The following is a 14,769-nucleotide window of genomic DNA, read 5'->3' as shown; positions in this document are numbered from 1 at the left end:
TGAGGTACCTAGGCCTCACACCCCTAATAAAGAACACAACTGGCGACGAAAGGGATGACCTGTGTGTGCTCGTTAGCACAGCGGCCTCGAAGAAAGCCTCTGAAACACCGTCAGGGACGCAGCGTTATCCCGTGTTGGGACGGGAGTTGACCGGAGCGAGCAGCGGACGTGCTGCTGAGGATCAGAACACCAGGCGAGGGAGCCGCTGCAGACCCAAGTGACCCACGAACACACCCAGCACAGTTGACAGGGAACAGCATGGGCCAGAAATACGCTGGTGCATCCCACTATGTAGTGAACAACTGAAGGAGCCGTGAAGCTCTGCTTACCGGCAGGCATAAAAGGAGCTCTACTGGCCGGGGAAGGTAGTAGACTCAGAAAGAGAAAGGCGTGGTCAACAGGAATTCTATCGCGCGCCACAAGAGTATGAAGTGATAGCAAATGAAAATGAGAGAAGACACGAGCACGAGAGAAAAATAAATAAAGAGAAAGCTAAGAACAGAATGACAGAAACATAGAATGAGAAAAGCAGGGGCGTTGCTAGGGGGGGCTAAGGGGGCTATAGCCCCTGATCTTTTGGTTGTAGCCACTGATAGAATCTCAGGAGCTACAGCCAAAAGACTAGCAAGCCCCCAGTCCCAACAGTTCCAACATCAGCGTAGCCCCGGGTCATTTCCAGACCTAGCAACTCCCCTAGAGAAAAGAAAAGGTTTACGCCAGAGGAAGTGGGCCACACACACACAAGGACAGTAAAAGGGAAAATAGTGCCAAGTGAGCATGAACACAAGGGTGCGATGTATGAAGAGACAAAGAGAAAGGCCACTGAAGCATGACTACAGGAAAGGTCAGAAAACCCATAACAGAAGGAAACCCTGAAAGGAGGACCACAGGAGAAGAAAGCCAAGAAAGTAGGGTCACAGGAAAGGTCAGGAGACCCACAACGGAATGAAGGACGGGAGCAAAAGGAGTGGTAGAGTGCGTTTGCTGTGAGCGACACTCCGGAGGTGGAACACAGAGATACGGGTTGGGGCAGAAAGCTTAGAAGATGCCGGACAGCAACTTCTCAGAGGAAGAGAGTGGGCAAAGCAGCAGGCTAGTAGAGGCAGACGATCATGAACAAGAGGTGGAAGAGGGACGTGTGATTGCAGCAGGCAGTGAAAATGCTGATGAAAAGGCGACTGAGGAAAATGGTGCAGAGGAAGCCAAAGAGGCAGACGAGGCTGAAGAAGCAGATGACGTTAAGGAAGAAGGTGACAGTGATCGGCCATGGAAGAAACCACGTCACGGCGGATCCATTTTGTATGAAGCTGAAGTGGATGACAAGTGCAACAACACTGAAGATCACTGGGAGGGTGAAACGGAGCAGATTCATGGAAAAGAAGAGACCAGGGCATCCAACAGTGACAAGGCCATGGTGAACGAAGATCGGCCTGGGACACGCAAGCGACAGAATGTTTGGAGGGTTCAACGGGAAGAGGTAGTGGCAGAATATGGCACAAAGAAATATGCAGAGTCCTCAGTGAGAGGACATGTCCACGGTGGGTCGAAAGAGCTGTCTGATGACATCACGCAGCAGCAGATACTGCCTGGAGTCAAAGATCCTAATCTCTGGGCCGTGCAGTGCAAGATTGGTGGGGTACGTGCAACTGTCTTGTTACTGAAAAGGAAGTTCGCTGCCTACCAGATCACAGAGACGTCGCTGCTGTTGTGGCCTACAAGCAAACCAATGTGAAGAAAGCAATTGTTGGTGGTAGACCTGCCCATGGGCTTCTGGAACCAGCAGATGGTGCAGAGCAAGAAGATGACAGAGGGACTGAACGTGGTGAAGGAGGTGTCTAGTTTGAAGCACAAGTCGGTTGCGGCTTAAACATGGGATCCACAGGAACAATATACCTCGGGCAGATTATGTGGAGCCAAGCCAAAGCACCATCTCTAGAAAGATGATGCTAAGGGCCGACTACAAGAGAATTAAAGCTCAGACAACAATGCAAGACAGAGTATAAAAAAGGAATAGGCTTAAGAGACCCAAACAGATGCTCTCTGATCCCAGAAAGATTATGCCTCTAGGTGGAGAAGTCAACTCTGAAGGAGACGTCCTCATCCTTGTGGTCAATCGTATAGATGCAAAGGCTTCCTATTCAAGAGAGTGGCCATGCCAGCTGTTAGTACTGAAGGTGTGAACCCCACCCTGTCTGAACTGGAGAGGTTTGAGGACCAACCAGAAGGGATTGACTTAAAGGTGGTAAGAGAAGCCACAGGAAAGGAACGCAAACATACTCTGCAGCCAGGGCACAATCTGGAAGTCTGTGAAGGTGAATTGATCAACCTCCAGGGTAGAATCCTGAGTGTAGATGGCAGTAAACTCACCACCATGCCACAAGAATGAGGATCGGAAGGATATTTTGGAGTCTCCAGCCCAGGAATTGCAGATCTACTTCAAGATGAAGGATCACGCAAAATTGATTGATGGATGCTACGAGAGGGACACAGGACTGATAGTGTGAATGGAAGATAACCTTGTTATCATGTTTTCAGATCTCACAATGCACGAGCTGAAGGTGCTACCTCGGGCCGTGCAGCTGTGCTCAGAGACTGCATCTGGGGTAGAGGGTGGTGGTCAACACGAGTGGAGGTAATTTGTGCAGCTGGACCCACAGACTGTAGGAGGGATTGTTTGTTTGGAGAGAAAGAGACCTTTCAGACCCTGAACATGCATGGGAAAGTGGTAACCACAAAACACCAGGCTGTGACCAGGAAGAAAGACAACGATCTGTTTGGGCAAACCATGCGCATCTTTCAGCGACCCTATAAAGGGTACATCAGTGTTGTGAAAGATGCCACGGAATCCATGGCTCGAGTCAAGCTCCACTGCACTTGTCGGACCATCTCAGCAGATCGCGAACGACTCACCAGAGTTGGGGCGAGACGTCCGAGTGGAATGACGTCTACCCATGGACATACTTGGGATAGATCCCAAACACACATGTATGCATCTGGGTCTGTTCATGAGGAAAGTCGGATACCTCCTTATGGCTCACAAACTCCTCTCCACGATGACATCCGAATACCAGCGCAAAGTGGTGCTTTGGATCCCAACAACCCAAGCACCGCTCTCCAGAATGGGGCAGAAGAGGGAGGAAAGATACAAGGAAAAGAACACGACAAGTACCCAGAAGACCACGAGAAGGAAGCAATAGCAGAAGCCCACAATGATGATAAGCAGGGGGAAGATGTTGTAGAGTGTTTAAGGACATCCTCCTTAAACAGAAGACCACCTTAAGGGAGCAAAAGGAAGGACGAGGCGTGGTGCTGAGGGAGGCAGGGAGAGGAGGGGCTACTAGGGCCGGGACAGAGACTGTAATGGGAAATAAAGGAAGGTTGCATACGTCTATTACTCCATGTTTATTTGTATGTGGCGCTAAGAGACAGGGAGGTTGTGAAGAGCCTGGGCCTCACGCCCCCTAATAAAGAACACAACAGAATTGTCCACCAGAATTCTAGCAGTATCCTAAATGAACACTTCCCCCCTATGTGCGTTAGGCAGACCCAGCCATTAAAGCTCCTTTTCAAAACATCAAAAGGCAGATGAAGAGTGTAAGGTAAGTAATATTAGCTGAAGAAAGTTCATAGGTTAGCTTCAAATCGGGTCAGAAAGCTAGAAATGAAGAAACGCCCAACCAAGACGGATCTAGTAATATGCAAGGTCTTTTGTATCAAAGTTATCCAATGTTGCTCTAATATGCAAGAAAGGAAAGACACTACACAGATACAAAATAGCGCTTCAGCTCCCATGAATGTTATTGCAGAGACAGAAAGGACTTATGAGGTACAGAACAAAAATAACCAGTGGCTCTTTATTTTAATTCTACAACACTGGTTAATTTATATTGCGTATACATCTTAATCTGCTATTTGTCTGCAGAGTTTGTTTAATCTGCTCTCAATTAACACCACATCGTGTGTTTGTGGTTGTTTGTGGTTATGGAAATGAGAGGGTGCTGTTGTGTCTGAGTAGCTACTCCACTATCTTTGATAATGAGTGATATTGGATGAAAATGCTAAAATATTTCTAGTAGGACTCCAGGATTTGTTCTGTTTTTTCTCCACTGTTTAACATGTGTTTTTATTCCAATCTTTTTTTAACATATGTATATCTAATTTATTGTGTTTTTTTGTATAATTTTTCAATTGAATTTATGCTAAAGTTTGTTATGCCGAATAAAGCTATCGAATTGAAATTTATAATGAGTCACTCAATTATGGAAGGCCAGCAGTGGCTCTGCCCGTCTCTGACCCGCATTTCAGATACCCTGCTATGTACGACCACAGTTGCTGTCTAGGCATGGTCTGTGGCATGCAGATGTTTTCCAGGAGAGCTAACAAGTCTTCTTCTCTGTCCTCTTTGGCAGGTCTTGGAGCAGCACCCAGACGGCCGCTGGAAAGGATGCATCCACGATAATAGAACTGGCAATGACCGAGTGGGCTACTTCCCCTCCAGCTTGGTGGAGGCCATCAGCAAGCGCACAGGCAAATACTCGACTCTGTTTACATAGATGTCTACCAATGTTACACGTTGTATATTATTCCTGTCAGCTCTCAGACACCTACTAGCACCCTCATACTAATGAGGGAGTAGAATGGTGTGGATGCAGAAACAATGTTTCCGTGATTGTGCCATGGTCCACACTATTCTGCAAAGGCTTCTCCACACGGAATGGGGACACTGGTGGAAAATCTGCTTTGTGGTTTTTCCCTGCTCCGTTCAGGTAATCCGCATGCGCTCTGTGGCGTCACCATCCTGCGGCGGAGAGGCTGGATTCATGCAGATTGTGCATGTTTTTTTCCCTACCTATGAAAAGCATGCACAATCAATATGAATTCATTGTAATTGCGTCCGCCATCTGTTTTCATGACGGCTGCCATTGCTAATATCCATAGTGTGCGCAGCTGCGGAGGGCAGAGATTGCGGTGGGTTCACTGCATGGTGTGATGTCAGGCACGGGAACTCGGGCTACACCCGGATTCCAGTGCCTAATACTGCATCATACAGGGAGTCATCAGAATCCCTAGGGAAGAATCCCACGCTGTAGAAATGGTGGCGGTCAGGTTGTTCCCGATGGATTCCACCCCTCAACTAGCGTGAGGTTGTAAGTGATCTCAGAGAGCTGGCTGTATGTCTCAATGTGAGTTTGATGGGATCTTCCAGCGCCTGTGTTTGTTCTATTTGGTCCAGTGGTTGCCGTTGGCAATAATGAGGTGTTTGATTCCTCGGGGAACAGTGACTGCTTATTATTCTCACTCTTTACTTATTTTCCTACCTCTTTTTAAGTTGGAGTGTTTCCCAGCCGAATACTCGTGTACAAGAAAAGATACATTATCCACTGGCGCTGGAAAACCTCTGCATCCCCTAAACCCCTTCCTTGTCATCGTGAGTCTTGCTTAAAGCAGCAGTATCACCAAAAACGAGCTTCATCCGTAGTAGGAGCAACATTAGCATGTATGTGCCTGCTACTCTTCCCAGTACCCCCTACATGTTACTGCTTGGGCTTATGTTCCCTCAAATATATTCTCTCTGTGAATACCCTCCTAAATTGGTCACAGTACTATTGGGTTTTGTACAAACCAGTATCCTTTTAAAAACACTGGGAGAGATGGCGTCGGAACACAGGTGGAGGTAGCTGAATTATTGATGATAAATGAAACAATTGTAATACTGCTATCTGAAAATTAAACAGAGGCCCCGATTCGGGTGCAACGTGTTGCAGAACAGGGCCGAAAAGAGTGAGTTTGTGTTTTTTCCGTGGCTTTTGGTGGTACTGCTTCCTTAGGTCTGTTAAGCACCCCCTGGGTTATTGCACTGAGCTATAGCATCAGGCCATCTCCTTCCTCGCAGAGAGTTGCTGTTTGCATTGAGGTCCCGGTACAGGGTTGTGTTTTTTTCTCCTGGGGGAGGGTGGTGGGCAGATGAATCCACATGCAGTAGTGAACTATTCCTGAAGCTGTCATTGGCATGGGGTGATTTACTCCTGCCACCTACAGAAGTACTCTGCTCTGAATGCTAAAAGAGTCCAATACATCAGACTAGTGATGATAACAACATTGACAGCATTGGTTAATGGTCTTGGCATGCATTCCTAGCTTTTCTATTTTATTCTTGTTTGGTTTCAAGTTGATTTCATTTTTTTGTTTGGCTTTGGCCTGTTTGCTGCCCTCCTTTGATTTTGATCGGATCCTCTACCAGGCCACCCTTCCACACACATTAGCACAGAAGGAATTAGAGGTGTGCTAATGGCGGCAGGCATTGGCTAGGCATCAGATAGAGCAGACAGGCCTTTACTCTCCATAGGCCACTCTTGCACAGCCACCACAGAGCAATGAGGTGTCCTCCTGCAGATGAGCACTGCATGATGAGTGGTTGTCTCTTCGGAGCGATGTGCTATACTCCTACAAGCGAGAGCTGGAGTGTGTGTCCTCTACGTATGATGTGGTGTCTTCCTACAGGTGAAGACTGGCGTGGCTGTCTCCTGAAAGCGATGTGGTGCTCTTCTGCAGGCGAGGGCTGGAATGGTTGTCTCCTCCGAGCGATGGTGTGTCCTCGTACAGGTGAGGACCAGCATGGCTGTCTCCTACCGTGGTGCGGTCTTACTCCACAGATGAGTGTTGTTATGATTATCATATTTTATGGATACTTTCCCCCTACTGCAGAGAAGGGCTTGAGCAGGTATACCTGAGTAAAGTTGTATCCTCCATTGGGTGAACATATCCTCCGAGTGATATGGCACCATCCATCAGGTGAAGATTGGATGCTCCGATGGGTGAAAATATCCTCCTAGTAATATGGCGCCATCCATTAGGTGAAGATTGGAGTGGCTGTTCCCTCTGCATATTATGGTTATGTTCCTATACAGTCGAGAGTTGGAGTGGTTGCTTCCTCTGGGTGTAGTGTCCTTTTTTCATCTCTTGTCAGGACTTTCGCGGGAGTCTATTGATCCAAGACCCAGAGATAAAAGCTGGGATGGTTAACTCTTCCAAAAGATGGAGTGCACTCCGAGAATCAAGCTATTCAGGGGCTGTCTTAGCCAAGCCACTGGGAGCATTCTCACACAGGTGTACTGGAGAGGGTTGCCTAATGTGAGGGCTGCGGGTCCTCTTACAGGTGCGATCAGAATGGTTGCCACCTTATAGCGATGGGCTGTCCCATGATTGGTAAGTGATGGATTACTTGTCTCTATGGATATAACAGCACCACTAGAGGCCACTCTACAGGTGAGTACTTGGTCATAGTTTACATATTGCCTTGCAAGGGTCTAGTAAACTGAAGTGCTTAGTTGGTTAGAACTCCTGCAGAAGGGAATCAGTCAGCAGCTCTTACAGGAAGTTGACAATGAAACTCTCAAAGCACAAATTGGACAGATCTATCTTTGCACTGCACCCTATGCTCAGTTCTTGGAGAAAAAATTCTGCAAGACATGCAGTATTTGTTTATTTCTTCTTATGATATCCTTGCTAGCTGTCGAATAATCCTGAAAACCTGCCTCGCCCCCCTTCTTGGCACTGAGCCCTAAAAGCCATAGATTGTCTAATATCACTTTAGCTGCCGAGAGCCCATTCTTTCTGGAGGTGAAAAGCCTCCTGACACAAAGTAGCTCAGAAAAACACTCTGATGAAAAACATATACGTCCCAAATCATCAATTTCATCGGCGGTGTGCGGTCTGTGGATGACTGAAGGAAATGTTATAGTTCTGCACATAAGCCCATGAGATATTGCCAATGTGTGTTGATGCCAGCTCCGAGATGGCCATAGAACATCCACCATTGGCGCCTAGAAATACTTGTGTACAGGCGTGTTATAAATGGCTTATCAAATCATAGCATATCATAGCAGAGCAGGCATGTGCTGGGCAGCCTGGAAGCTCATGGAGGTGCGCTAAATTGTCACGACTGGAGCTGGCATGCAAAATGTACACGCAAGCAATTTGGCACAATATGAAACAAGGGCTGAACCGAGCAACTTCTGTGTGTCGCCTGATCATGTGCACAAGCTTAACTCACTCAATACAGCAGCTATCCATGCCATGAATTCATTTAAGTTGTGCAGTTTTTGTTGTGTTTTTTTTCAGTTGTATTTTCAGTTTTTGTTTTGAGTTGCTTTCATTTGTTTCATTCCCATTTTATGTTTTGTCATCAGGTTCATGGAACGCCACTGTTTGCCACCAGCAGTATCACAAAATACAGCTCACGGCCTACGGGGCAGCAGTGATAAACGGCGACGCGCACCCTGCCTTCCATTGCGCGCTGCCGCCGCCGCCAGCACCGCCGCCTCACTCCCACCAGCCTCTTTTCAGTTCCTTTGGTTACCACAGACCCCGTAGCACGGGGGACGAGCTCCGCTACCGTTCAGGTAGCTCCTGCTGACTTTGAGTGCGCATTCATTTATTATTTCTCATTCTCTTTATGTTTGTGTGTTACTGTGGCCTCCTGGGCGACTGATGTGGTGCACGGCGCAGGAGGCGGGCAAGCAACGTATGGGGGCATGTTTCACGTCTCACATTAACCAAATATTCGTTGATAATGCAATTAGTCATTTGGGATAATGGCTGCGTTTGCAAAAGTAGCAGAAAATAGTGGGGGGACCCGCAGGGAGAGAAGCAAGCATTGTTAGCGTTTCCTCCCTTTGCTTGCACTGTCATGTTATGTTATGTTATTAACTTCTTACAGAGCACAACGCGCCTGAAGGCCTCAGTAGCTAAAATCATCCAATCGTTTAATACTCAACTTTATTTGGTTGCTGTCTTTTGACTCAGGAGTACATAATGCGCACAGTGAAATAGTAGGAGATAAGTTTGGGTGTAATTGGTTGTGCTACACAAGCCCCCAATATTCTGGCTACACTTAATTTTTAAAATACTCTTTGTTTGGAATTGTCATCATATTATTATTCGAATATTCAAATACTTCCATTAAGGGTGATAGCCTTTACGCTTATGAATACTTTAGCGTTAAAGGTCGTGGGGGGTAAGGCTTTTGCAGCTGGTAACGGGACACCAGCTGCGCTGAGTATCTGGCTTTACATTAGGGAGGAAAGCCCAGGGGCAACGTGCTCGCCTTGGATGCAAGACGAAAGAGCACCCCAGGTTCGATCCCCGAGTCCGTGCTTAGAAACCTCAGGTTATTAATAAACTATCATCATTATAAGCATCACCAGCTATGTAACCCTACTCTCATGCCATTCGATCCCTTAATGCCATTAAATCCCTTAAAACAAACTACAAACCTAAATGGCTGCTCAAAATACTGAAGGGAAGTCCCTGCAAGTCCCTTTGCTATTTCCATGGCAATGCTGGTCGAGAGTATGAAGGTGGGAAATAGAAGTAAGGGAGGTAAGTGCTGTGGAGGAACGTGCCATGGTGTGGTGTTCCTGGAGGGAGGGAGAGGCAGAGGGGGTGGCGGGAGGGCAAGATGGGTATACGTAGGGCAAAGAGGGAATGTGAACCTGGGGAACTGGCTATGTCAGACCTACCAGAGAGGCACTTGTCCGGGATGGAATGCAGGTCTTTATAGCCGGATTTAGCCCATGTTTCTGGTCAACTGATTGACTGGCACTTACCCCAAGGGTGGAAGCCAATCTTTAATCTCTTCTGATCTTAGATTCCGATTGCCAAGGTTCCTGCAATTCTTACTCACTTTAATTTGTGGGACAGCTGATCATGTCCCCCTACCTGTTTCTGCCTAATGAACACAGCCTGGATAGCGAGCTAAATTTATATTTTCAAACTATATAGATGGCTACATTTTTCTTTTCTTTTGCCACAGGACAAGAGGTCAGTTCTGAAGTGAACGAGTTGTAATTCTGCAGAACTACAACTAGATAGCGTAATATGCATAGCATTTTTTAACAGACACGCCTGGGTATAATCTTTCTAGATTACAGGCGTTTTGAGGTGGGGATTGTTCATACTTGTTGTGGACCATTTCCCCCTAGATTTGCAAAACCTTTCTAACAGGGTCAGAGATGATCTTCAAATTCTTCACATGGGAGAAGGCAGGTGCAGAGGTCCTCATTATGCATTTGATTGGCTCCAGAAGATCGAATGACTCTTCAATGTTATTGGCAGAAGTCCCTGTGCAACCAGGAGGAGATATATATCGCCTGCCATTGCTCATTTCTTGGCATCGCCATATCTTTATTTTTGCTGATGACGACTTCCTTTAGACATTATCTTTCACAATCAGCCTCAGCTACCACTTCTTTCTGTTTGGTAAGTGCATCAAAGTGAATCCTCTCTGATTCTGAGAGGGGCAGGATCCCCATCTCTATTTTTCTTATTTGCAGTTGTGATATTGCACCAGGAGCCCACTCTGTGATCTCTCTTGGCCTTTGTGGTCAGCACTCTGGAACCTCTTTTCCACTTCCAAGGGTAACATGGTAGTTGATGTAGCATGAATGAATGGAAATTCCTTAAAATATCAGGGCGCATATATACAATACATTCGCCATGTATTTTTTGCCAGATCTGACCCTAACAAAGAAGTGATGGATGGTCAGGTCTTTTTCTAGAAAAACATTAAGATATCATTGGAATCTGGTTACTGCACTCGTTTATGCCCTATTTCACAATTTTTCCTGTGTGGCCAAACTCTTTGAGAGTTCTGGCACAGGTCAACCTGAAATTAACGCATTGGCTTCAATCCGTTTCGCATAGGTTTTTGGATCCTGAAAGGTACTGAGCTGGCGCGTGTAGGTGGTCACCATGTACAACATAAGGATGACAGTTAAACATGGGTGTTATTGTGTTTTCTGATAATAGCCAAGCAGACCATGCCGCTCTGTATTTTTAATAGCTCTAACCTATTACCTGTGCATTAAGGCATTTCATATTTTTGCCTTATTTTCATCCACTTTTTCTCCCACTGACATCTCCCATTTATTCTTTTGGCTTTCTGTTCTAAGCAATTTCTGCACACAAAAAGCAAGAAGTGCTTGCCCAATCCAAGCTTTCACTCCTCAACCAGTGACATCTGGCCATCCATAACTTCAGAACACTATGCAGGGGTTTCATACCTTCTCTGTGTCAGCAGTAGGGTTATGGAACTTGCATCCACTATATCTAGGAAATTGTACAATGCATTTTCCCTTATATAATGCACTGAAAGCATCTGAATCACTTACTGATCTTCTCATTCTTCTTCTTTGTCTGATGATCTAGCCCCAAGAAGTGATCCATTACCTCAATTCTGCTCTACCCATTGTGAGTAAACAAATACTGCTCTGCAAGAGTACAGAGATGGGATGTGGATAAAACTCCTACTCAGCCCCACACTTCTACTAAACCAGCCGTCATCCCAATCATTTGGTAATATCGGAACAGCAGGACACCTCTTTTGATAACGTGGCATGAAGGCAGACTATACTCTTCAGGAGCCATGTGAGCTAGCACAGAAGCAATCCAAACAACAATAGTACTGTGGTACCAAAAAAAGAAGGGCTGCATTTGAGGAGAGTGAGTCGATTGCTTTGGGTGGGTCTGGTTGGCTGTCAGCAGCAGGTTGAGTCGGCAATGAGATCAGTGAGTGTCAAAGGCTGTTCCAGATGCTTGCAGCAGCTCGAAAAAGTGGCAGAGCCTTTTTCTGCACATCCCAGACATCATAGTTGCCAGAGAGCAGTTAGAGGGGCTGTCACCAGCAATGAGCAAGTTTGTAAGTGCCAGTGGCCTCAGCTTGGTAGGTCTTGTCCAAATAGCAGATCACCCCAAATCCTGCTCTGGGATTTTTGGTTGCAGGGAAGGGCTTGCTGCTTTCTTGGAATTCTTTATCTGCACTTGGGGCAGTCCAAATGATTCAGTAGGGAGGAGAGGGTCAACCCCCATTAAGTATGCAATCTGCCAGAGTGGATTGGTCTCTTCATAGAGTTTACAATCCTGGCTGCTTTGTTTAGAGTCTTTTACCTGGTGATATCAGTTCCAGAGTGCTTTGTCTGCATGATGTGGGGAGGGTTCAGATGCGGTGTGCGATCCTTCGGATAATCCAAGATGTGACCCTTTTGTGGACTGGTACTCCACTCCTTGACACTGTAACTGCCATCTGTCCTGACTTCCCCGCATCAATGAGTCATTTTTAATAGCCACCCTGGTGTGAGCTCTCCAATAGCCCAGCCGGGCTATTGAAGCAGTGGTTTCTAGCTAGCTCCCGGGGGAGATTTCCCATCCTCTAGACAGGGTGAAAACTTTTCCAAGGAGATCGATGGGGGGGGGGATTCCTGGGTTGGGTACAAATATCTGATTTGGGTGAAAAATAGTTGCAGATGGTTTATACACATAATGGGGAGTGTCAGTAGGCAAGCTCAGCAGGGTCACTTTGGAACTCTACTTTTCAGCATGGAGCAGTATGAGGAGGGCTCTGATTAGCAGATCTTACTTCCAGGGACATGTTTACCTGCATCATTTTATATTAAAAATAAAAAAATCTCAGGCTATTCCATCCACACACATGCCACTCTGTCACACTCATTAATTTAATTTACAGCAGGCAACTTGACTTGCATTGTTATTGTGTACATTCAGCTGGGCCTAGAGAGCATACTTAGGAGATCCCCCAGTCCTCACAGTCTTGTCGAAGACCTAAGGAATGGGACCACCACTGGTAGTCCATACTAAGCTCTTTTGACCGTTTTCTAGCTCTTTAGATGTTGCAGGAAATTGGATGCCCATAGCTACTCTTGGTGGAGGGACGGAAGGATGGACAACCATGCTCTAAATTCATTTTGCCATCTGGCCCCTTATCTGCCTCATTGATTAACCATGTACATGGTGCCTGCGCAAAGTGTCATGTCCACCACTTCATAGTTGGGTACTTGATACACTGTTGACTGAGCATAGGGGTCAGAATGTGGTACCTCCCCTTGCACGTCAATGCTGAGTAAATCTATTTAAGGTGCAGATGCGTCATCGGGTTGTTTTTTAGTGTGTTAAATTGCTCGACTACCATCGTGTGGAAACAATCTGTATCCTTTTGAGTTTCCATTTGTTTAACATCCAGACTAACACGCAATTAATTAAGCATGTTTTGCAATTCAGGTTTGGTCTGGATTTTATCAAATGCTAGTAGAGTTCTATCATGTTGACACAAAGACACTAAACAGCCAACTGCAGTTTCTAAAATGGCATTCCTTGTAGAAATGCAGCTGACACAACACATTTCTTAGATTTACCGGCAAAGTGTATTTATGATCAGTTAAAATGCTACAAAACACAGTTGTGTGCGTATACACACACTTAGGCAGCTGTGCACCTTTTTGTGTGTGAAAGTCACATTTCAAGTAACTACTTGTCTGAAACCAAACACGTACATCCGAAAAATGCAAGAACTTAGGTTCATAGTTATCAATTACTTACCCAATCTTTTGAAAATACATCATATATCCACCACAAAATCGTTTCGGCCAGAATGTATATGTCCCTGTAAATATCGTTTGCTAGATAATAAAACATATGTATTAAATAACATAACCAAAATAAATAAGCAAGCTAGCAAAGTAAACAAATTCAAAATCAAACTACAAAATGTTCTTTATTAAATATGAACTCAAACTTAAATAGTTCCAAATGTATATACATCAGGAATTCATGCTTGGTATATAGGGATATATGCAGATGTATGTAATGCATGTTTAACACGCAATATAGACTCCTTATTGCCCCTTTCAGCTCAATCCTCCACAGGAGTCCACACTTCTAGAAACGTGGGCACAAGTTTCGTATCATTTTAAAACACATTTCAAATTAATATCTTTTTTTTAATTATTAAGTGTATTTGGTTATATTAAACCTTTATACTGCGTTTACAAAGAAAATACAGAAGACATGATTAATTACATAATTAAAAGGAATAATATCATCAACCAGCTGAGCAAACACTAACATGATTCCAATTTCATTGATATCACTTTCCAAACCGAAAAAGCTGCATTTGGCATGACTCTTGAATGGACACCCACACAAGTGGACCAAAACGAATCCAATCTAATATTCTCAATGCGAGTTATACAATTAAGATAGTTGGACTCATATAAATCATGCTAAATCATGCAAACATTGAGTCAGCAAGTCGAGAAAAAGTTGTGGCATATTCAGTATACAATGTCTTGCTGCTTAAATAATCAACGGACTGAGCCCTATCCCAAAGGGTGGCCGCATTAATTAATAAGCGTCTGTCCAGCATAAAATGAAAATTATAATCGTCAGGCCATTCCCAAACAATCACCCGATGGAAATCCTCGCAAACCTTCTCCGTTTTTTCAAAAGGGCTAGGGAAGCGACGATGGACAAAAGACGTCAAGCAATGGTGCCAATAAAGAATGGTCCTGCCCCCATCCTGGAGGATTTTAAGTAACAGGAGTGATCTTTTAATCTTGACTTAGGTAAGTAGCGACACAAGGCCCAATTCCAGGCAGAGATCAGCAACTGGAACCGATTGAGGGAGCCCCAGATTTCAATGCCACAGCTTACCCTCCAAGACATCCAACCAATGTAGTTGATTCTCTGTGTAGATCACCAAGCTATAAAGAAGGTCCAGAACAAAAATCTGGTTATAGATCATAAGATGGCCCTCAATTGAGGACCCACCGTGGTGTTGTGTGAAGGTCCTAACTGCCCCAAATTTGGACAAGGCCTTAGGAGTGACATACGTTTGGAGCAGCTTAGAAGAAAGAGTAGAAGTTAGCAATGTGCCCAGGTATACATAAGAATCGACTTGATCTAAAATCTAATCTC

At 45.3% G+C, this 14,769-nt stretch overlaps 1 protein-coding gene and 1 pseudogene across 6 annotated transcripts in view; both read left to right on the top strand.

The window, feature by feature from the left end:
- Positions 1-14,769, top strand: part of CASKIN1 (CASK interacting protein 1) — a 1,401,469-nt gene that overhangs the window by 926,763 nt on the left and 459,937 nt on the right. For 4 of the 6 annotated variants that reach the window (XM_069647341.1, XM_069647340.1, XM_069647337.1 and 1 more), the window contains exons 10-11: positions 4,410-4,527; positions 6,502-6,603. In XM_069647341.1, coding sequence (XP_069503442.1) covers positions 4,410-4,527; positions 6,502-6,603 — 220 coding nt within the window. Of the gene's footprint in view, positions 1-4,409; positions 4,528-6,501; positions 6,604-8,189; positions 8,403-14,769 lie in introns of all 6 variants that reach the window. The other 2 variants (XM_069647342.1, XM_069647339.1) reach the window with 2 other exon arrangements.
- LOC138570328 (transcription elongation factor SPT5 pseudogene) lies at positions 1,046-3,280 on the top strand (annotated as a pseudogene).

This window comes from Ambystoma mexicanum, chromosome 2q (assembly GCF_040938575.1).
Source record: "Ambystoma mexicanum isolate Mex_15411 chromosome 2q, UKY_AmexF1_1, whole genome shotgun sequence".
NCBI classification, from domain to species: domain Eukaryota; kingdom Metazoa; phylum Chordata; class Amphibia; order Caudata; family Ambystomatidae; genus Ambystoma; species Ambystoma mexicanum.
This window is presented reverse-complemented; position numbering and strand designations above follow the sequence as displayed.